General features: G+C 46.6%; 1 protein-coding gene across 1 annotated transcript; it reads left to right on the forward strand.

Annotated features, from left to right (window-relative positions):
* Nucleotides 1-1,474: 1,474 nt before the first annotated feature.
* On the forward strand, nt 1,475-4,352 carry LOC311310553 (bifunctional protein GlmU-like; the record flags this gene model as incomplete). Its single annotated transcript, XM_084440062.1, has 3 exons — nt 1,475-1,525; nt 3,489-3,674; nt 4,083-4,352. The coding sequence occupies 3 exons, from the start codon at nt 1,475-1,477 to the stop codon at nt 4,350-4,352; spliced, it is 507 nt and encodes a 168-aa protein (XP_084296188.1).
* Between the last annotated feature and the right edge of the window lie 17,763 nt (nt 4,353-22,115).

Below are 22,115 nucleotides of genomic sequence, written 5' to 3' on the forward strand. Positions count from 1 at the left end.
TGGCCGTTACAATCTGCCGTAGGGGGGCTTGGAGCAACTGGGGAACAAATCACCTCAAGGCAGCAGAGCTTGACCACAGCCTGGAGGTCGGAGGGAGCTGTTCATTTGCCCTGTAGGCTTGAACCACAGTCCTAAACTGGATGGGACAGCGCAGGGAGCCAGTGCAGAGAACAGAGTAGGGAAGTTTTGTGGAAGAGCATGGGGCCGTTGAACACCAGGTCAGCAGCAGCTTTCTCCAGGAGTCTGATGGCCAACGCTGCAGGATGGCAGCAAGTAGGGAGTTGCAGGAGTCCAGGCGGGAGATGACAACAGCCTGGATGAGCACTAGCGACGAATCACAGCCAGATTTCTTTCCTAGCACAAAGTTTGATAAAAGAGATGAGTATTAGCAAAGGCAAGGAGAATGATTATATCAGTGTACAATGAGCTATGATGGGGAATAATTACACTATTAATTTGATTTCCAGGCATGGCATATACATGGCATGCTTACTTGCAATGGTAATAATGCCTTCAGGTAATAACACTATGCTTGATTAATTTGATGTATAATGTGGCAAATGCTATAGTAGCAGCAGCAAGCATCAGCCCACTATAGCTAAATAATGCCAGACAAGATTACAGACTGTAATCAATGTATGAACAATGTCACATTGATCATGCTCAACATTGTTAAAATTGAAATACATCTGAGACCTCCGAACGTAACGTTAGCATTAACTAACGTTAACCCTAAGCCGTTAGCATTAGCTACCGTTAGCATAGCTCCCTAGCCTATCAATATAGTTGATGTTAATATAAAGAAATGTAACATTAGATAATGTTAGCTAAGTTATTCAACATTGACCCACTTACCCTCTAGATCTTTTCCAACAATGTCCTAAAGTAACCACATGTCATGATCATTTGCATCATAGACATACGTTCTGATTAGCATGATCATAAGCTTCATTGCTAAAGCATAGCAAATGTTAGCGACGTCATTACATGACTTCCTATCCAATCAGAGGCAGAGTAGGGCGGGTCTTCCTATGGTCACGTGCTTTCCCGAGTTCGCAGGACTCACGAACGCGCGACCAGCGCGTCCCCGAGGCTCGTGCACAGCACATGTTTAAATGGCTCGATACAGGTATTGGTGGCTTCAAAAACCCCAAAACCCCATTGAATTAAAAGTTTATATTGATAAGATTGGTCTCTGATGCTGAATGATACCCAGAAAAATTTTGTTTTCCTTTTCTAGCCCTATCTATCATCATCCACTAACATGGGAAATAAGGGTTCTTGGGCCGCATGCCTTGCAATACCGGGCTTTGGCCACTACGTCAAATGGCTTCATGCGCCGGTGAGCAACTTTCATTGAAATGAATAGGCAGCCATTTTCAATGCCGTCTCCAGTTATATTATACCTCCATGGTCAAATGGCTTCATGCGCCGGTGAGCAACTTTCATTGAAATGAATAGGCAGCCATTTTCAATGCCGTCTCCAGTTATATTATACCTCCATGATATCGACGCGTTCTTTATGGTGAGTTTACAGCTCCCAAGCGTATTAAACGCTTTTCTTATGTGTTTGCTAGTAGTAGCCATGTTATTTGTTGGCCTATCCATAGGCTAATGTTTTTTGGGGGGGAAATAAATAGCCCATCTTAAATTTAGATTCTCATATCAAGAGCAGCCTCCTCACCTCAAAGACACGGTTGTTTTGACACTTTTATTTATGATGACATGGACATAAAACTTAATCCACTTTATTCATTCACATTAGCCTACCTGACCGTTTGAGAAGGCTTGTAGGGGATTGAGTTCCTGGCGAAGCCTCTATTAATACATCCATGGTTTAAGCACAGTGGAAAGGGAGCAGAAGCCTTGGAACTTAAAAGTTCAAGGACCAGCTTTTGCTGTGCTTAGAGATGCCACCGTAACTCAAACAATGACACTGAATTAGGCTAATCAAGAAAACTTCCTCTACTTACAACTCTCAAGATTTCCTCTTTTGATGAGATTGCAGAGAAATCTGTTTTGATATTTATTAGCCTACTTCTTTAAAAGTTAGGCTATGCTTGTTTTTCTGAGATGTGTTATCCATGCATAATCAAGCACACTACAGCCACCCTTCAATATTTGTTCACGTTAGCCTAAATATTTGAATTCCCTTGATCACCTGGATACACAAGTGTTTATTTGTGGTGTTACATGAGAGGGGATTTGGGGTGTATGAACAGGGAGACGGCGCTAGAGAGGGCTTCAGAGAGGGGTGCTAATTATGTTCTATAAAAGCATGCAATCATCAGGGCACTCTCTGCTTAACACTGCTCCATAGTAAGGCATGAAGACAGTTCAAACCCATGTTACAATTACTGTTGTGGTTTCACAAAACCACCTTTTTGGATTTTTAGAGTGGTTACTGTTGAACAAAGAGCTCACCAATTACCTGTATGCGGAAAACCCAGGAATAGTGCAAGTAATAATTAATGTTTTGAATGTGCCAGTCCACACTTTGACATAAGACAGAAACAACTGTTAACATGGCTGCTCTATCAGGGTATTTGAGACAGCTATGGATTGTGTTGAGGCAAGAACTGTGAGGTGGTTCACTTATATGCATGTATCAGGGAGGACATTATGTCTTCAGTGCAGGTTACGGGGTCAGACTCATATTTAGTTAACCATCATGAATGAATGGACCACCATCTTAGTGAGTGTGTCTCTCAAGTCCACCTCACTGCCCTCCTCCCTCTCTTGCCTTCCCCTCTGCCTCTTTTCCTCTTTGCCCAGGATGTGAACTGTGATTAATTGACTTACAGCGGCTCAGTGACTCTCCGAACATCATGGCTCCAGCCAGCCAGCCTAGAGACCAATAGAGAGCAGCCCCAGAGGGGCAGAGAGAAATGGAGGGGGTTGAATAAAGTTTAGGGCTTACAATGTTACAGCTGGCCCCCAGCCCAAGACCCAGGGCTGAAAAGCCAAGCCTCCTTCCAGGTGGCCTAGACAGCACAGGCCTTTTCAGTGTTGGAAGCCCTCGCAGTACAAGACAAGCATTGACAAGTCCTCTGAAGTGAAGCAAGAGAGGGACAAATGGATTATAAAGGACATGCTGTTAGAGACTCAAGGAGCACACTCTCTAGTCCCTGCTGGGTTTTAGTCATAGTAGTCATAGTTCATGCATATGCAAACATCCCATCTCTCCATGTTCCATTCAGTATAGGAATCATATTATTTTACTTGCCCCATTGCTTCTTGCGCTATAATATTTTGCACTGTCCTGTCATTTGCACTGTCCTGTCTTGTCCTTGTACCTTGTTGTCTTTTTAGTGTCATGCACCATCCAAAACAACAGTCCAAAACAAATTCCTAGTATGTGTGAAAACCTACCGGGCTAAATAAATCTGATTCTGATTGTACCTGCTCTCACTGTTCAGTAGGACTACGAGGCCTGTATTGGATGCAGACTCTTAATATCTCTCTCTCCCTTTCTCCCTGGTGCCCAGGCGTCCTCAGGTTCGGCCCTCAGGGTCCACGCACTGCGTCTGGGGCCGGGACAAGAGCTGCTGGGCTGCCTGCTGGCATTCGTGGAGGAGAGAGGCCTCAAAGCACCGTTCGTCATCACCTGCGTGGGCAGCTTAACCAAGGCAACGCTCCGGCTGGCAAACGCCACCGCTGAGAATACCAATGAGGTACTTGTTGGCAGGGCTGAGCCTGGCAGCGGTCATATGTCTCCGCTAATGCTGCTGTAAGTTGCAGTAAACTAAAAGGCCATGATTGTGGGGCATCCACGTGACCCCTCAAAGGGGTTTGGGTCAGTACTGGGTTGGGGATGTCTGACAGTGAGCCAAAATACTTAGGAACTTGTAATGTGGCACTCACATCAGGGGTTCTGGAGCTTCGTGTGCATGGTTACGATTGGAAAAAAAGAACTGTCTGAAAGAAAGGGCTAGGTAGGTTTCAGTTTCAGTGCTTAGTTTGCAAGCAGCAGCAGAGACACGATTTCTCCATCTGCGAGGTCTACTAGTACTGCAGTCTTTGCAGTGCAACACAGTAATGTGATTCCATATTCTGTATCCCTCCCGACGTCCTATTGTCAGGTGATCAGCCTCCAGGGGCGCTTTGAGATTGTGTCTCTGGTCGGCACACTGAACAAGGAGGCCCACCTGCACATCTGCCTGGCTGACAAAGAGGGGAAGACGTTGGGGGGCCACGTGCTCGGAGGCCTGGAGGTGTTCACCACAGCCGAGGTGGTCATTGGTGAAGCCTCGAATCTGCTGTTTGATAGAGAAGTGGACGATCGCACAGGCTTCCCGGAGCTGGTCATCAAGCCCTGCAGCAACATTACATTTGTACCAAATACACAATAAATGGAAATATTATTTTCTACACTGCATAATGTGTTTATTATCTAGCCTCGCTTAGCCTCCAGTGTGTGCTTTCCCCTACACAAACACATACATGCACACGCACTTACAGAGACACATACAAAAACAGTGAACAGTGTCTTTACTAACCATGGGCCTTGGAAAGAGCTGACAAGAGGATAAGGATGTTTGATGGTGCATATCAACAGCTGACAGAACTAACTAGAGAACTACTCCTCCATATTGTCGTCTCTTCTCGGTTTGCACATTTAGACATAACTTTGGCCCTCTGTCACAAGGGGTTGTGAAAAGGAAAGGAAAACACACCCATTTCACAGTAATTAAATAGATATTCCACCACCTATTGTTCAACCTCCTCTGCTAATGTGAACAGACGCCCCCCAAATACTAGGCTGCCTAGTGCCTTTGTGCCCTAACACAGTGTATGGGGCAGATGACTAATGATGTAACACCGAACAGCTGTGGGAGAAACAGTTTCCATTAAACACCTCCCCCTGTGCGTAGCAGCAGCCAATGGGAGCACCTCTCTGGGCCGGCCAGTGTTCCACTAATAGATGTTTAACTAAACCCTGTCTTTTCAAAGGCTCTGACCCCCATGGTTGCCAAGACAATGGGAGAACTCCCAGAGGATTAGCCGTGACCTCCACACAGACACCACCGCCAAAGAAAGGAGCCGTCCACAGCGCTGTCGTACGGGACAGAGGGAGTGAGATACACAGCAGGGGGAGGGACTGGGGAGTGGTAACAACCTTTTGATGGGGCAGGGTTGACATACATGGGCTTTAATTGAGCCCCATGCCGTCTCTGACAGAGGACGAGCCAGTTAGAGGCTACTTATATCACTGATCCAAGCTGTTTGTGTGTATGTGTGTGTGTGTGTGTGTGAGAGAGAGAGAGAGAGAGAGAGAGAGAGAGAGAAACTTAAGAGCAGGGAGAGATGGAGAGAAGGATGTGGAGTTGGAATGAGTGTCTTTCAATGTGGAATGTGTGCCTTTCTCCTTGCCTCCCTTCCACTCTGCCTTTGTGCCTGTGACACCGAAAGCATGCCTGTGTGTAGTCTGAGTGTGTACAGTAGCTTAAAGCATTCAATAGGTTAGAGAGTCAATGGTGACTCCTAGAGGTGCTGCATGTACACTGGGCATAATTGCACATTAACAAGCTGCTCAAGTTATTGGCACACAGCAAGTCTGCTAGAATCCTTTTTACATCAAACGGCAAGTCATTAAGTTCAGACTAAAAGTTTCAAAATGCTTTATTAACGACCCACCCCCCACCCCCCTAAAAAATAAAAAAGTGAGAAAGGACATTTAACAGACATGAACACTGTAACAGTCAGATTAGAGTGAGCCGCCAAGACTGTATAGAAAAACTATGTCATAATTGCTTTCCATGTTAGCATGGCAGCTAAGCAGTGAATTGTATGGCCTATTTGTCTGTCTGTGGATCATATTAAAGTATCTGAAGGCTGCTGATCGTGGAAGACAGATGCATGGCGCAGAAGACCAAGTGGTGCTGTGCACGTTATGGAGGATTATACCGTAGAAGGGTTGGTTGGTTCATCAGCGCAGCTTTATGGTGGGAACTGACAGATATCAAGCTTTTAACTACTAGATTTTTCATGGCGCTGTGCAGCTCTAAACACTGACTAAGAACGCAGTGGTTTGTGTGTACTTAGCTAATGTTGAAAATGAGTGTGCATAAGTATGCCTGTCGTCGAACAGCAGTGCAGTGTTTTGACATTGACGATTACGGACACATAAAACACACACACACTCTCACTTACTTTACAGGGCATCATACAGATACATTTTCACAGTATGTGGAAAAGAAGCTGAGACTGTAAGTGGCCATTGAAATGAGCCAGAGCATCACTTACCTTCGGGCTCCCAGTGCTTTCAGCTCTGAGAGGGCATGGTGGAGTGGCAGTGCCACTCAGTGCCCCCCTCTGCCCCCCAACTCCCACTCTGGGTTGGAATGCTAATTCTGTTCATGTATCACTCCTATATATTTAACACCCCACATGCCATTGGTTTATTGATTTGGTGTTGTCACTTGTGTCTATTGTTCTAGACTTCAGGCTAATTTAATCAAGTTCATTTCATTTTTCAAAAAAATTATTATTGCCAAAGTTGTATCCAAAACCAGATTTGAGCCTCCTAGTCTGGAAAAGATGCAAGAGAATCAGTCGGTACAGTAAACAAGAATTTGTAAACCAAAACAGACATAAAAGGTAATTGGGACTGTGTGCAGTATTACAGCTCAGAGGCCAACAACACAACCCACAGTCTGCATGGAAGCAGTACATCAAGAGGGGATATAAAGAGTTCCCGCGGCATCTTTGTGCTTTTGTTTTCATCAGTTTACACAGCATGGTGGCCGAATGCGTTGGTGGTCTGCCCCAATCCCTCCCGGGGGGGTGGTTTTACATATACTGCTAAGCAGCTCAGTCCTCTTTTGTGGCAAATCAACAAGGCAAGCACAGTGACCCAAAACGGATGTTGTGGCTTCAAAAGACACCTTTTGATCTGCATTGTCTACTTCTTGTCTACTTGGATTTTGTGCATCATACCTTAGGTGTGCTCCACCATTTCCAACCTGCTCTTTGTGGTCCATGGGCGTTGGTTGTTTTGGCTTATCTCAATTTTAATGATTTTATTTTTTGGTCTTGGCCTTTATTAAGCATCAGTGACATGAGCAGGGATGTTGTCATCAAATGCTGCAGACTGTCCTCTGGCACAAGCATACTGCTGTGCTGCAATTACGTTTCCCTTTCAATCTTTCCGCTCAGAGGGAGAGAGGGATGGGAGCAGGCAATGGTGTGTGTGTGTGTGTGTGTGTGTGTGTGTGTGTGTGTGTGTGTGTGTGTGTGTGTGTGTGTGCGTGCATGTGTGCGTGTGTGTTGAGAGAGAGAGCCTTGCCCCTTCTTTACAATGTTTCAAATCAAATCAAACTTAATTTGTATAGTGTATTTCATACACAGAGGCAACACAATGCACTTTACAGAGATAAAAGGGGGATGGACATAGATCCTACCCCTATATTTTCCAGAGGGAAGCAAAAAAACAGTTCACTCAGGAGCCGAAATAGGTGAGATGTAAAAATTCTTCCTTGACCTCTCTCAACGAGACAATCGAGCAAGCTCCTGGAGAATGTTCTATGCTCTATGATCTATTGGCTATGAACATTTACAGAGCACTAAACATGGGCAACATAGTTCATAAAAGAGATGTAAGTGAGACATTATGTGTTAGCCATCAAACAAAATGCAGAGAGCCAAGAAAGCGGGGAGGGGGGGGGGGGGCGGTGATGAGTTGGTAGGGACAACTGGCGACACAGTGGGATGGAGCTGGACACGAGGATGGCAGGGGGCCTCTCCGGGAGCCATGGGGACCTTAGGACGACCTTGATCAGGAATAGGGAGGAGCGGAAGACTTTCCAGGACTTGGGCATAGTACAAGAAGGAGGGACACTAGGGAGGAGAGAGGAAGACAGGGTTAGTAGCCACACTCGGTCTTTACAGCGGTCAGGGGGATTTCTACTGGACACAGGGTGGCCTGCCGGAGACAAGGGGTCATCCACAGGACCTGGTTAGAGTATATGAGGGAGAAACACTAGGGAGGAGAGAGGAAGACCGGGTTAGTAGCCGCATATACACACAGTGCACGAATATACACTCGGATATATACTCTCATAGGATACTATCATGTACACTGCATACAGCATGATCTAGTAACTAGATTCTAGTTCCTCATCGACCAATCAGGCCAGTAGCTAAGCAACATCTTGATATACGCACAATGCATAAAATGGATATACACGAATGATTCACTAAGGACTAGCAGGCTGGAGGCTGCCTGTCCATGTCTCTTGGTCCTGGCTAGTGATTATAAGCAAGATTTAATAGGTATGTCTTAAGATCTCGTTTAAAAATGTCCACAGTTTCAGCCCTTCTTAGGTTCTCTGTCAAGGTGTTCCAGAGGTTGAGGGCATAGACACTGAAAGTTGCCTCTGTGTCTCTTGATCATGGCTTTTGGAACTATTAGGTGCTCAGTACCCGAGGGATCTACTGGGCGTGTACCTAACAAGCATGTCTGAAATGTATTCAGGAGTACAGTATGTATGACTGTGTAGAGATTTAAAGATAGTAAAATAATTTTAATAGGTAACCGGTGCAGTGATTTTAAGACTGGTGTGTGTGCCCTCCATCTAGTATTAGTGAGGACTTGTGCTGCAGCGTTCTTATCATTTGTAGTTTAGACATAGCTTTCTTTAGTAGGCTACTTAGAGCATTGCAGTAGTCCAGCCTGCTTGTGATGAAATAATTTCTTAAGTGATAAAAAGATGTCTTAGTAATATTCTATATCCATATGTGGGTTTTGAAATTAAGATCTGAGTCAAGTATGACACCTAGGTTTTTAACCTGGAATTTGGTGTCAAGTGTTGCCAGCCTGATCTCGCGAGCTCACATTCTATTTCACTCCACAGATCAGTCTGGCAATCCCTAACCTTTCTAACTGAATCCGCTCAAACAGAGATTTGTTCGTGCCAATCATAACTGTTTTATCTAATATGGGATGGGTTTAATAAGATGACGGAACCAATAGAAGAGCGCTGTAGAGGCATTTTCGCTGATTGGTTGTAGGTTTATCCAATTGCGTCCAGAGGCATTTTGATCTACGCCCGTTGGTAATGCCCCTTGGGAATCGAAAAGCAACTGTGAGTTTCGCATTTTATTTTTGCGAATTGGGTCTGGCGAAGCCAGACTAGGTGTTTTTAAATGTGCAGATAGTTTATCTCTTTAATCTTTTTCACCAATAATCAGTACCTCTGTTTTGTCGTGGTTTAGCTGGAGGAAATGTTGTGATACCCATACATTTATAGGCTAATCATAATACAATTTACAAGGCAGTCAATGGAGCTGTAGGCTAATTACTGGTTACAGAAATATTTATTTGGTTGTTATCTGCACAACTGTGCCTCCCAATGCCCAATAACACTGCCACAGGTTTGCCCACAGGTCATACAAATCTTTTCTGAGCTGTGGTCACCAAGGGCGATGAAAAATTCCCGACCAGTTAGATAGGTCCTAAACCAATTTAGGACTGGACCAGAGAGGCCCACTTCTTCTTCTTCTATCTTTCAATGAGGATCATATGATTTATGGTATCGAAAACTGCAATCAGGTCCAGGAGGACTAGAACAGAGAGCTCTTTGGAGCAACCTGGTATCACCCAGACGTCAGAATTCGACCTTTGTCCATCGCCTCCAAACGTCTTTTCTAGACGGCATCATACAACTGTCCCAAGGTGGTTCCGACAACGCCAGCTAAATACTTTCTGGGAGTATTAGCACTCCACTATTACCAGGCTTTATAGTTCTTTATCTCAGGGTTGAACAGAGTATACAGATTCTGAAACAGTTGCAAAGTATGAACAGAGTTAAGTTTTATTCTTATTTTACAATACTGTAGGACTGTGCACAAGGAGGTTTTCACCGCCCAGGGTGACTTGGATCGATAGTCTTAGGGGATTTCTCCCGACGGCCTCCTGGACCGGGAGAGCTGGTTGGTGGAGCTCCACCCTGCCACGTATACTGCGGATTGGAAACAAGTGACAGTTCTCACACGAAAAAAGGGGACCACTGAGTCCTTTAACCACTAGGGGGTGTCCACGGCAAACCAACACTACAAAACTATCACAGCAACTACGGCAATCCAATTGAGAGGGCAGGGTCTTCCAGGAGTGTTCGGTTAATCCACAAAATTATCCAATATCCACTTGGTAAACAGATAGCCGGGCCAGCCAAGCGGCAATTAAAAAGTCAAAGATTTAAGTCAATGGCTGGCTGTATGGTACACTTATTCGCACAAAATATAAAATAATAGGCCCAGTCAATGTCCATGTAGGCTATTACTAAAATGCCAGGGCTGTTTCTAAATGTCTCTTATAAAATACTAAAATAGCAAGGCGGTTCTTAATGTCCATACGAATAATTAAACAGGTCAGAGCACAGTAGCCTACTTAACTTCGGAGAGGATGTCGGGACACCGACACTCCACTGTAGTATGACGCGCTCCCCAGCACAGGTTGGTTCAGGATCGGGGCGTAGTCAGGCCGGCCGCTGATCGGGGTAGGCTATCCAGCGAGCAGCACTCTCTCGCTCCGGTTCCCTGACGGCTCACGTCTGCAGCAACTCCCTCTGGTCCACCGCTCTCACAGGTCCCGCTGATCGCCGCAGTCTTCCTCGGCTCCGGCGCTGTAGCTGGTGACTAGGTAACGTTAGCTGACAGTCAATTCACGTGCGCGTTTCTCTTTCGCCGCCGTAGCACCGGGATAGTCCTCCAGGCAAGCACACGCTCCGATTTCCGTCCCCCACACAACCCCCGTTCTGCCGGGGCAGTGTGCTCTTTATAGCAGGCTGTGAGACACAGGTGTTCCCGGTTCAGTCCTGATTGTCCTCTCACTCACCGACGATGGTTGCCGCCCCCTTTGCCCAGCTCTAATCATCAGGGTTGGGAGTAAACAAACGGTCACAGCACAGCGAAAAACACATACAGGTAGTACAAAAATGGACCTCGTCACATCTCCCCATTGTGAAATGTTGGCAGTCTCTGCCATTCAGAGTCTATAGCGGGGTGGTGGGATGCCTATATTTGGCCGGGTTGAGCGCCTTGGCTCAGCGGCTGCGTCAGGGTTGTAGTCATTGGCGGGTACATGTCGGACAGGGACAGGGACTGCGCGCCTTGGCTCGGCGGCCGCGTCAGGGTTGGCGTCAGGCGCGGGTACATGTCGGACAGGGACGGGGATATATAAGAGCGTAGGGCTCGCAGGTCTCACAGGGTTCTCTGGCAGAGTCACTGGTGGCCTCTGCGAGGGGGGAACCGTGCACAGTTTCAGGGCATTCCGGTGGAGGACTTTCTCCCTCCCACCCCTCTCCGGCTGTACTTTGTACACTACGCCCGTGTTTCCCTTGGCTTCGACGACACGATAGGGCTCGGGGTCCCATACCCCATGTAGCTTTCCCAACCCTCGTCGGCCCCGGTCACGCACCCACACCCGTTCCCCAGCTAACAATGGAGTCGCGTTGGCTCTTTGGTCGTAGCGGCTCTTACTCCGCTCGGCCGCCTTGTCCATCCTACCACGTGCTAGCTCATACGCATATGTCAGCTTCCTGTGATGGTCTCCGACCCAGTCAGTCAGTCCCTTGCTTGGCTGTTCCCGTTCTACCCCTAGCACAACATCTACTGGGAGCCTGAGGTGTCGGCCCTGCAGCAGATAGGATGGCGCGAAGCCGGTGGCACTGTGTACGGTGTTATTGTAGGCCTGTAGGAGTTCGGATAAATACTCTGGCCAGCGGCTCTGTTTCTCGGCCCCCATGGTACGGAGCATGTTAAGGAGTGTTTGGTTCATGCGTTCGACACGCCCATTCCCGGCAGGGTGGTAAGGTGTTGTCCTGCTCTTAGTGACTCCATACATCTCGCATAGCTGCTGCATCAAGTCAGACTCGAAATTGGGGCCCTGGTCTGAATGAAAACGGACGGGGCACCCAAAGTGCCGCACGATCTCAGAATAGATTGCTCGTACAGTGGTCCTGGCTGTCTGATCGCGGGTAGCTACGGCCCATGTGTAACGCGTAAACATATCAGTCATCACTAGTATGTTTTGATAGTAGTCGTTTGGTCGACCGAGTGTTAGAAAGTCAAGAGCGACTACCTCAAGGGGGAAGGTAACGGTTACTGGGTTCAAGGGGGCTCGTGGTTCTACCTTATCACGTTGCAAACTGCATGTAACACACTCTGCTTGGAATTGGCGCACCTGTGTCTCCATGCCTACCCAGAAGAACCGGCGCCTCAGCGTCAGCAGCGTCCTTCCCGCTCCAGCATGTGCCGCAGACTTGTGGTGTTGTTCCCATACCATCTGACGCCGGGGGCCTGGACACACAACCTGAAACAATTGCTCTGAGGTGTTAGGGTCAGTGAATCGGCGACACAAAACCCCATCCCGTAGGCTGAGCCGCCTGAATTGTTTCAACAACCTTGCTGTCCCAGTGGTGTGTATCTCCTGTTGTCGGCCCGTAGGGCAATGCCCTTGTTCCACATACCTTCTCACAGTGCGGATCTCAGGGTCAGCTACTTGTTCCTGTTCCCAGTCGATGCGGCCTTCTGGGGCGCCATCCTGGTGGGTCACCACAGCTGATGCGGTTACGTCTCTAGGACTGAGTTGCTGTGGGGGGTGTTTAGGTGTGGGGAATCGCGACAAAGCATCCGCATTCACATTTTCTCTGCCAGCACGATATTTCACCTCAAAGTCAAAGGATGCCAGTTGGGCTGCCCAGCGTTGTTCCACTGCACCCAGTTTCGCCGTCTGCAAATGGGCCACAGGATTATTATCGGTGTAAACAACAAACTTGGCACCAGTCAAATAATCTTTGAACTTTTCGGTAACTGCCCACTTTAGTGCGAGGAGTTCAAGCTTGAAGGAGCTATAGTTGGCGTCATTCTGCTCTGTAGGATGCAAACTGCGGCTCGCATAGGCAACCACCCTCTCTTTACCCCCCTGCACTTGGGCGAGTACTGCTCCCAGCCCATGGTGACTGGCGTCTGTGTAGAGGGTAAATGGCTGTGAGAAGTCTGCGTAAGCTAGGATAGGGGCCTCTGTTAGCACTTTCTTTAGAGCATCAAATGCTGTTTGAGCTTCTACTGACCAGGATATGCGATGAGAACCCAGACGCTTGTCATTCGGCACTCCTACCAGGAGTGAGTTTAGGGGGCGTGCAATTTTTGCAAACCCAGGGACGAAACGTCTGTAATATCCGGCCAGGCCGAGGAAGGCCTTGAGTTCCTTAGCAGTGGTAGGGGCTGGCCAATCGACAACAGCAGCTATCTTCTCGGGGTCCGGTTTCACGCCTTCACGGTCGACTACATGCCCCAGGAATTTAACCTGCCGATGGAAGAGTTTGCATTTGTCAGGGCGTAGCTTCAAGCCATGTTTCGAGAGACGCTCAAACACCTCCTCTAAGTGCTTTAAGTGCGTAGCAAAATCGGAGGAGTACACAATAATGTCATCTAAATAGACTAGGAGGGAGTCAGTAATTTGGCCATTTAAGCATTGTTGCATAAGGCGTTGGAAAGTGGCTGGCGCGTTGCAGAGGCCAAATGGCATGCGTTGAAACTCGTACAGACCTACAGGGGTGGTAAAAGCAGTTTTTTCACGGTCCTGCGGGTCTACCTCCACTTGCCAGTATCCGCTGGCCAGGTCCAACGTGGAGAACCATTCTGCGCGGGTCATGGAGGTCAGGGTCTCCTCGATCCTGGGAAGTGGGAAAGCATCTTTGTGTGTAACAGAGTTCAACTTTCTGTAGTCTACACAGAATCTCCAGCTGCCATCTTTCTTCTTTACCATGACTATGGGTGCTGCCCATGGGCTGGAGCTTTCAGTAATGACACCATTTTGCAACATACCTTCCAACAGGGTTCTCATATCCTGGTACAGCAAGGGGGGTAATGGTCGGAAGCGTTCCCGTATGGGCGGTGCCTCGCCTGTAGGGATAGAGTGTTTTACCACATCTGTCCTTCCGAAATCTTCCTCGTGGGCCGCGAAAGCCTTCTCCCATTTGTGCAGCAGGGCAGCCAGTTGTCTCTGCTCATCTTGGGTGAGGTCCGGCCGCTCGGCCAGCTTAAGGACCTGGAATGCTTGATCAGGCTCCTCCCCCATGCATACATCCACTACACTGACCTTGACTGTACCTTCCTCCTCCTGTTCTAGGCAGACATCCTGCACACCATAAACATCCAGGCTATCGACCTGAGTCACTTGACCGAGCTTCTGGTAGCGGTCCAAGGAGACAGGGAAGTCGTGTAGGTTGCGGATCCGGACGGGGACCCGTCCATTCTTGACCACAGCTACAGACCGGGCCACGGAAATGGCGCCTGGCTCAGGGAGTGCTTCTACCAGACCATGATAGTCCCGCCTGCCAGCTGCAGCCCGTCCCCAGACAACCACCTCACTCCGGGCTGGGATAGTCACTCCGTGGCGGTGCGCTGCCCAGACGTAGCCATGGTGTCCATCATCTGTCGTCACTCCAGTCCTACGACACGTCGCAAATGCTGCGTTCCAGGCACTTTGGGACTTGGGGTTTTTACAGAACAACCGGGCTGGCCCTTCCGAATTACGGAACACAGCGTCCCAGCAAGGCTGTATGATGTTCATACCAATAATGAGGGGGTCTGATGCTGATCTGTCCTCTACTACAAAAACCCCTCGCGGACCGATCTGATGGCCCTCGATGTCAAAATCTAGCTGTACATATCCTAGATAGGGGATATGGAGGTTGTTGGCCGCTTTTATTCTGACCATAGCAGGGGGTTCTCTAACTTCGCTTTCTGGGAAGTGTTGGCTCAAAAGGCTATGACTGATGATTGATATTTGGGAACCTGTGTCTAAGAGCCCTTTCAACTTGACTACACCCACTCCCACCTCAACCTGGGGGCACTGCCCAACTAACATAACCGATGGCCCTTGTACCTCCTCCTCTTGTCCTAGCCCCACCGCCCGAGCCTCAGAAGTGGGGGATGCTAGTTTAAATGTGAGGGGGTGTGACTGTCTCCACAGAAGCGGGCCATGTGACCTACTTGGTCACAACGCCTACAGATCGGCCTACCATCTGGTGCCCATTTATTAGATGATGCAGGGACTTCCTGGCGGCGCATAGGCGCGCGGCGCGAAGTGGCGTGGTTAGTCTGCTGAGGTGGGCCTCTTGGCCGGAGCTCTTCTAGGAGGTCACGTGTCCAATCTTTCAGCTGATCCTTTAACTCTGCAAGGATCTCCTGCTTGATTTCTGCTTTCCAGTCGGTTTTCTGTGGGTGAGAGCGCACGTTATTTGTTCCCCCCATGGCTGTACAAGATAGCTCTGGCCACTTACGTCCATGTCCATCCTCGTCCAGGAGGAACGCTTCTCGTTGGAGATCATTGAAGGTTCCGTCAGGGTTCTGGCGTGCATGTCTCCTCATGGCCTGCGCCAGAGGTCCCTCCTCCAGCCCAAGCATGAACTGCTCTTTCATGTGTACGTCAGTGGGTGCTGCGTCTTCATCAAGCCGTTGTAACCGGCTGCGGAGTTCTCTCAACCTGAGGGCATAAGACTTAACAGGTTCATCTGGTCTTTGACGGCACCCATAGAATTGTACTCTGAGCAATGGACCTGAAGACTTTTCAGCATAAATGGCATCTAGAGCAGTAAAAATCTTTGCTGCAGTGTTACGCTCATCTGCAGTTAGGATGTTAATCTGTCTTTTGGCCTCTCCAGTCAGTGCTCCCATAATCATACTAACTTTCTGAGTCTCTGTTTGTCCCTCGATTCCAACCAGCCCTTTTAGCTGCTCTTTCCAATCTTCGTATTTCCATACCTCTGAATTTTTCCAATCTGTTTGGTCTATTCCTCCGAATTTTGGCACCCATGGTGCACCTGGGAATACAGGCATCATCATCATGTTCAGAATTCACAATGTTACAAATCTGTACTCTGTTCAAAGCCTGAGTCCTGCCAACAACTGCCAAAAAAGGATGTCCCAAGGTGGACTATCCAAAGGTGGTTCCGACAACGCCAGCTAAATACTTTCTGGGAGTATTAGCACTCCACTATTACCAGGCTTTATAGTTCTTTATCTCAGGGTTGAACAGAGTATACAGATTCTGAAACAGTTGCAAAGTATGAACAGAGTTAAGTTTTATTCTTATTTTACAATACTGTAGGACTGTGCACAAGGAGGTTTTCACCGCCCAGGGTGACTTGGATCGATAGTCTTAGGGGATTTCTCCCGACGGCCTCCTGGACCGGGAGAGCTGGTTGGTGGAGCTCCACCCTGCCACGTATACTGCGGATTGGAAACAAGTGACAGTTCTCACACGAAAAAAGGGGACCACTGAGTCCTTTAACCACTAGGGGGTGTCCACGGCAAACCAACACTACAAAACTATCACAGCAACTACGGCAATCCAATTGAGAGGGCAGGGTCTTCCAGGAGTGTTCGGTTAATCCACAAAATTATCCAATATCCACTTGGTAAACAGATAGCCGGGCCAGCCAAGCGGCAATTAAAAAGTCAAAGATTTAAGTCAATGGCTGGCTGTATGGTACACTTATTCGCACAAAATATAAAATAATAGGCCCAGTCAATGTCCATGTAGGCTATTACTAAAATGCCAGGGCTGTTTCTAAATGTCTCTTATAAAATACTAAAATAGCAAGGCGGTTCTTAATGTCCATACGAATAATTAAACAGGTCAGAGCACAGTAGCCTACTTAACTTCGGAGAGGATGTCGGGACACCGACACTCCACTGTAGTATGACGCGCTCCCCAGCACAGGTTGGTTCAGGATCGGGGCGTAGTCAGGCCGGCCGCTGATCGGGGTAGGCTATCCAGCGAGCAGCACTCTCTCGCTCCGGTTCCCTGACGGCTCACGTCTGCAGCAACTCCCTCTGGTCCACCGCTCTCACAGGTCCCGCTGATCGCCGCAGTCTTCCTCGGCTCCGGCGCTGTAGCTGGTGACTAGGTAACGTTAGCTGACAGTCAATTCACGTGCGCGTTTCTCTTTCGCCGCCGTAGCACCGGGATAGTCCTCCAGGCAAGCACACGCTCCGATTTCCGTCCCCCACACAACCCCCGTTCTGCCGGGGCAGTGTGCTCTTTATAGCAGGCTGTGAGACACAGGTGTTCCCGGTTCAGTCCTGATTGTCCTCTCACTCACCGACGATGGTTGCCGCCCCCTTTGCCCAGCTCTAATCATCAGGGTTGGGAGTAAACAAACGGTCACAGCACAGCGAAAAACACATACAGGTAGTACAAAAATGGACCTCGTCACACAACTCCAAATGTCATTTCTAGACTGCATCATACAACTCCAAATGTCATTTCTAGACGGCATCATACAAGTGATGCAAATAACGTATAGGGTCTATATGCGTGGAGGCCCTCGGGCAGCGAGCATTGAGCAATGCCTCCAGGCATGCGTGCCCGCGCAGGGGTATTGCGATATGCGGAGCGCACCCACTAAGCGCCGTCCGAGTAGCTCAAGCCCACAGGATTCGAAATCTAAAGTGCGCAGTCAAAGGCACCAATGACGCGTTTGTGTAGTCAAACAGATGTGAAATGCAAACGCGCGTTCATGGCTCTCCCCGCTCTGAGTTAGCAATGAAAATCGGCTTGCTTATTAATGTACTTTCGTCAAATATATCCGTTGGAAAACATCTTTTTTTATCCAGGCATCTTAGTTTTAACAGTAGCCTATAATTGTGACTGAACATGTTTTGTTTGCTAGTAGGTGGTAGGCAGGGTTTACGTTAGAGAAAATTGGTACCGGTCAATGTGTCCGGGAAGATTAGACTTTTCCGGACAAACTGGAGAAATTCCGGTCATTATAATATAATATGCCTATTATAGGTGTTTGTCGCGGTGATTGGCCGTTGTGTAGCTTATATATGCCATTTATTGTCTTATTTCGCATCCATATACCATGGATCGGTATTGGGATTGATCAAGGGCGAGTGTGAAATAGCAGCCACGAACTCAGCGGGTTATCCGAGATGCGGTAGCAGCGGCCAAAGCTCCTGCTAGCGGGGAGTGAAGCTTTTCAACTCGCCTGTCACTGGCTCCCTGGAGGAATTTAGCCTGGCTGCAATAACGTTATCGCGAACGGAATGAATACCATCTACTAGCAAACAAAACATGTTAAGCTATAATTAACCTGTTAAAACTAAGATGCCTGGATTAAAAAAGAATGTCTCCAATGGATATATTTGACAAAAACAGGTTAATATGCAAGCCGGTTTTCATTGCTAAATTAAAGTGGAGAGAGCTGGGAACGTGCATCTACATTTCGTGAACTTGTTCGTGGACGCGCATAGGACAGAAAAGCACAACTGCGCAAGTACAAAAGTCACCGGAAAGCCAGAAAAGCACAACTGCGCAAGTACAAAAGTCACCGGAAATAGTCAAATGACTACAAATTTGCCAAGATGGCGCGGTTCAATAGGGCTTCATTTGTGATAGCGCTCAGTGAATGGAGTGGCTGTATCCAGTTCTATTAATACATCCATGACAGCTGTTCAACTCGCCTGGGACCAGGTCCCCTTAAGCTATTTCGCTTGGCTGCCCATCGCATTGTTGTGAACAGAATGAATACCACCTACTAACAAACAAAACATGTTCAGTCACAATTATACTGTTAAAACTAACATGCCTGGATAAAAAAATATGTTTTTCGAGCATTTGCATTTCACATCTGTTCGTGGATTACAAAAACGCGTCATTGGCGCCTTGACTTGCCTTGACTGCGCATGTCAAAGGCGCCAATGACGCGTTTTTTTCAAAGATGGCGCGGTCCTATAGGGCTTCACTTTACCGAGCAGTCAGTGAAGTGACCCAGGAGTGACCCTAGCCAGTTCTATTAATACATCCATGGAGCAGCTCCACTCCTGGGTCCAGTTTCGTAAATTGGCCTGATCCTTGTGTCCACGTTAGAACATAGAATGGTTGCTTTGGAGTTAGCGTTCATTCTAAGGTCATTTACAACTTTGACCAATGCAGTCTCTGTAGCCAGTGCTATGATGAGCACGAAGTAGAATGGAAGATTCCGAAGGCACAACCTACAGCTAGGAAATCATTTATCTGCTTGAAAATATATTTTCCAGAATTTTACTCAAAAATTGAAGGTTGGGAATTGGTCTAAAATTGCTAAGAACTGAAGAGTCTAGGTTACTTTTCTTCAGAACAGGTCTCACCAAGGCAGTTTTGAGTGCTGGTGGGAAGATATTTATAAACAGGGAGTCGTTTACAATGGCTAGAATGTCCTAAGACACAGAATCAAATAGTATAGTTATTATAGTTTATTATAGTTTAAAAAATATTAATAGTTTAGAAATATTTTCTAAACAAATATTATAGTTTAGAAAAAATGGTGGCGATAGGATCGAGCGGGCATATGGAGGATTTAAGTTGTGATACATTTTTTTCAGCATTTCTGTATCAGTGCAAATAAGCTCAGCCATGTTTAACTTTTATATGCAAATACCCTGATTGAAGTGGCCCTGGGTGGAGCTCCTCTCTGCTGTTTTTAACCTCCATTCGTGAGGATCACGGATCTGTGCTGGAAATTCACAAGCAGCTCCAGTAGCCTAACATGCCAACTACTCTCCCGCGCTCTTTCCCACTCTCGCTCTCCTCTGCGAGGGTTAATATTGACACAAAATGAGTACTGTCGTTTCTAAAACACTGATAGATTGAACTACAGTAATCGGACCCACGTCCAGCCCATCTTTCGACAGTCCATCTTTCAAAAGATCTTCCATCTTTTTTGTGCATCAAGTATAAGCAATGGAATGACCTGTCATCACCAGAATTGATTAGATCAATTGAATTAATTGAAATCTTTCCCTCTCTGCAAAAATCCACTCAGCAGTGTCTTATTTTTGATTTTGTGTAGTAACTGATCTCAAATGTAGAACAGTGTATCTCTCTTTCTTTCTTTCTCTTTCGTTCTTTCTTTCTCTCTCTGCCCTCTTACTTTCTCTCTCTCTCTCTCTCTCTCTCTCTCACACACACACACACACACATACACACACACAGACACACACACAGGGAGAGACTGCGTTATTGTGGAAGAGGCTATTGTTCCCTCACAACAAGAGTTCTTCTATGTATAATTTATTTGACCTAATTGAAGACCAGATTCTAATTGTAGTCAGTATATCATGCAGTGAACTTTTTCAGAATGATAATTCCCCCTTCTACTGAACAGTACTGGCATTGTACTTTTCAAACACATCAGTGGTTGATGTATCGTTCCCTTCCATCAAATGTATTTCTTCCGGAACTGCTGTCTATTACAATCGCCTGTCCAGACAATGACTTTTCTCCTGGGAACAAAGAATAGTGTTACTGCTTCACACACTGAACAATAGCATACAGTAGCATACAGTCTTATTTAAATGTGAATGAGGAAAGTAATAGTCATTTATCGCCACGCAATGTGTCTCACTGTGTGGCTGTAATAAAAAAATTAAAATGCAGACAATCTTCATTTGTGTCACTGCAGCATAAATTGTCCTCACTGACATCATTAAACCAAGGGGTGTAGGTGCTATCATTCAATGCTGGACTAATAATGCACTGAGTCCTCCATTTCATGTGTGAACAGATATGAAAAGGGTGAGGGAAAATTATTCCCTCCTGAATACACAGTCATGCTAATGAATCATTTAAGAGTGTCATTACATGTGAAGGATCTCTCATACATTCATAGCAGGGTAGCAAAAAAAATCTCAGCAATAATCCTTTTTCCTGTTCCATGTTTTAAGAGGCAGTTGTGTCTATCCCAGTGTGGGCAGATGATTAGAGTTGAGGGCTCTGAGTAAGGGGAACTGGAATAATTTGGCTGGACAAATGTCCCCCAGGGGATCAATAAAGTATCTTCCAACTGGAAGGTGTAGGCTATATCAAAAATATCTGTCCTGTTCAATGCATTGACTGGATTTTGACAAATTGTTATCAGGTGGTATAGGCCTTTTATGTCTATGTTGTTTGTTATCTCCTTGGTATAGCCTATCAGAAATCTTTTGAAAATATACATTTCTCATTCTTGATTAAGGTATGTTGGAATGGTATGTTACCATTGCTATTGAAATCTACAGCTATAGCTACATTGCTATTGCAATCTGGTGAAGTGTAACTCCCTGAACAAGGCAATGAGTTCTTGTGTAGAAAAGCAGATTGTGTGTGTGTGTGTGCATGCGTGTGTGTGTTTGTACAGTATGGGTTTACATTTGTGCATGCGTGCGTGTTACAGGTAGGGTTGCAAAGGGGTGGAAAATCTCTGGTAAATTTCCTGAAACGTTCTGGAAATTTACCATGGGAAGTTAAGCTCAGGAATTTTGGAAATGTTGACCTTTTTTGTAGCCTATAACTGCTTTTTAAAATTTTATTTTATATACTTATTTTAGGATTTTATCCCATTTTCATCCAATTTGGTAGCCAATTGACCCTGACCTACTGTCCAATTACCCCCTAATAACTGTTGAGGATTCATCACACAACCCGGCCGGTTGGCAATGTGAAAGGGAGAGACAACTCCATGACTATCTCAGCTCACAACCATGATTCCAACACCAGACAGGGTTGCTGTTGTGTGACGAACTCCCAAACAGAGATTAAACTAACCACCCTTAGGGAGCGGTGGCCCAATAGGCCACTCCCTCTGGGATTGGGCCATACTCAGATCTGGCGAGACCACTGGTTCCCAGTGGGCAGCTGCACCAGAACAAGATGCATTAGCCGCTATACCACCGCACACCCCTATAATAGGGAACTTAAATGTAGCCTAGTTGGAGAAAAAACATAAAATGCAATTCTAGATCTTGCAGCATGATCTTTGTTAAAACAACCTGATTTAATGCAAATTCATTTGAATTTCAACCCTATACTGTGCATCCATCCATCACATGTGCAGCTAATTCCTAGCATCCTGCACACTAAGAGGGCTTTAGAATCCATTAAAGTTCTACTCACAAATAGATTAAGTAAAAAATTTAATTAAAAAAAATGTATTAGAAATGTTTGCCTGCATGTCTGCTTATGACAAAGCAAAATGTTTATATTTATGTCTGTTTATGACAATATAAATACAGTTGGAATAAACAACCTCCAAATTCCCAGTTAATTCCCGTTAATTCCCATAAATTCCCGTTAATTCCCA

This window comes from Borostomias antarcticus (genome assembly GCF_949987555.1).
Source record: "Borostomias antarcticus genome assembly, chromosome: 6".
Lineage (NCBI taxonomy): Eukaryota > Metazoa > Chordata > Actinopteri > Stomiiformes > Stomiidae > Borostomias > Borostomias antarcticus.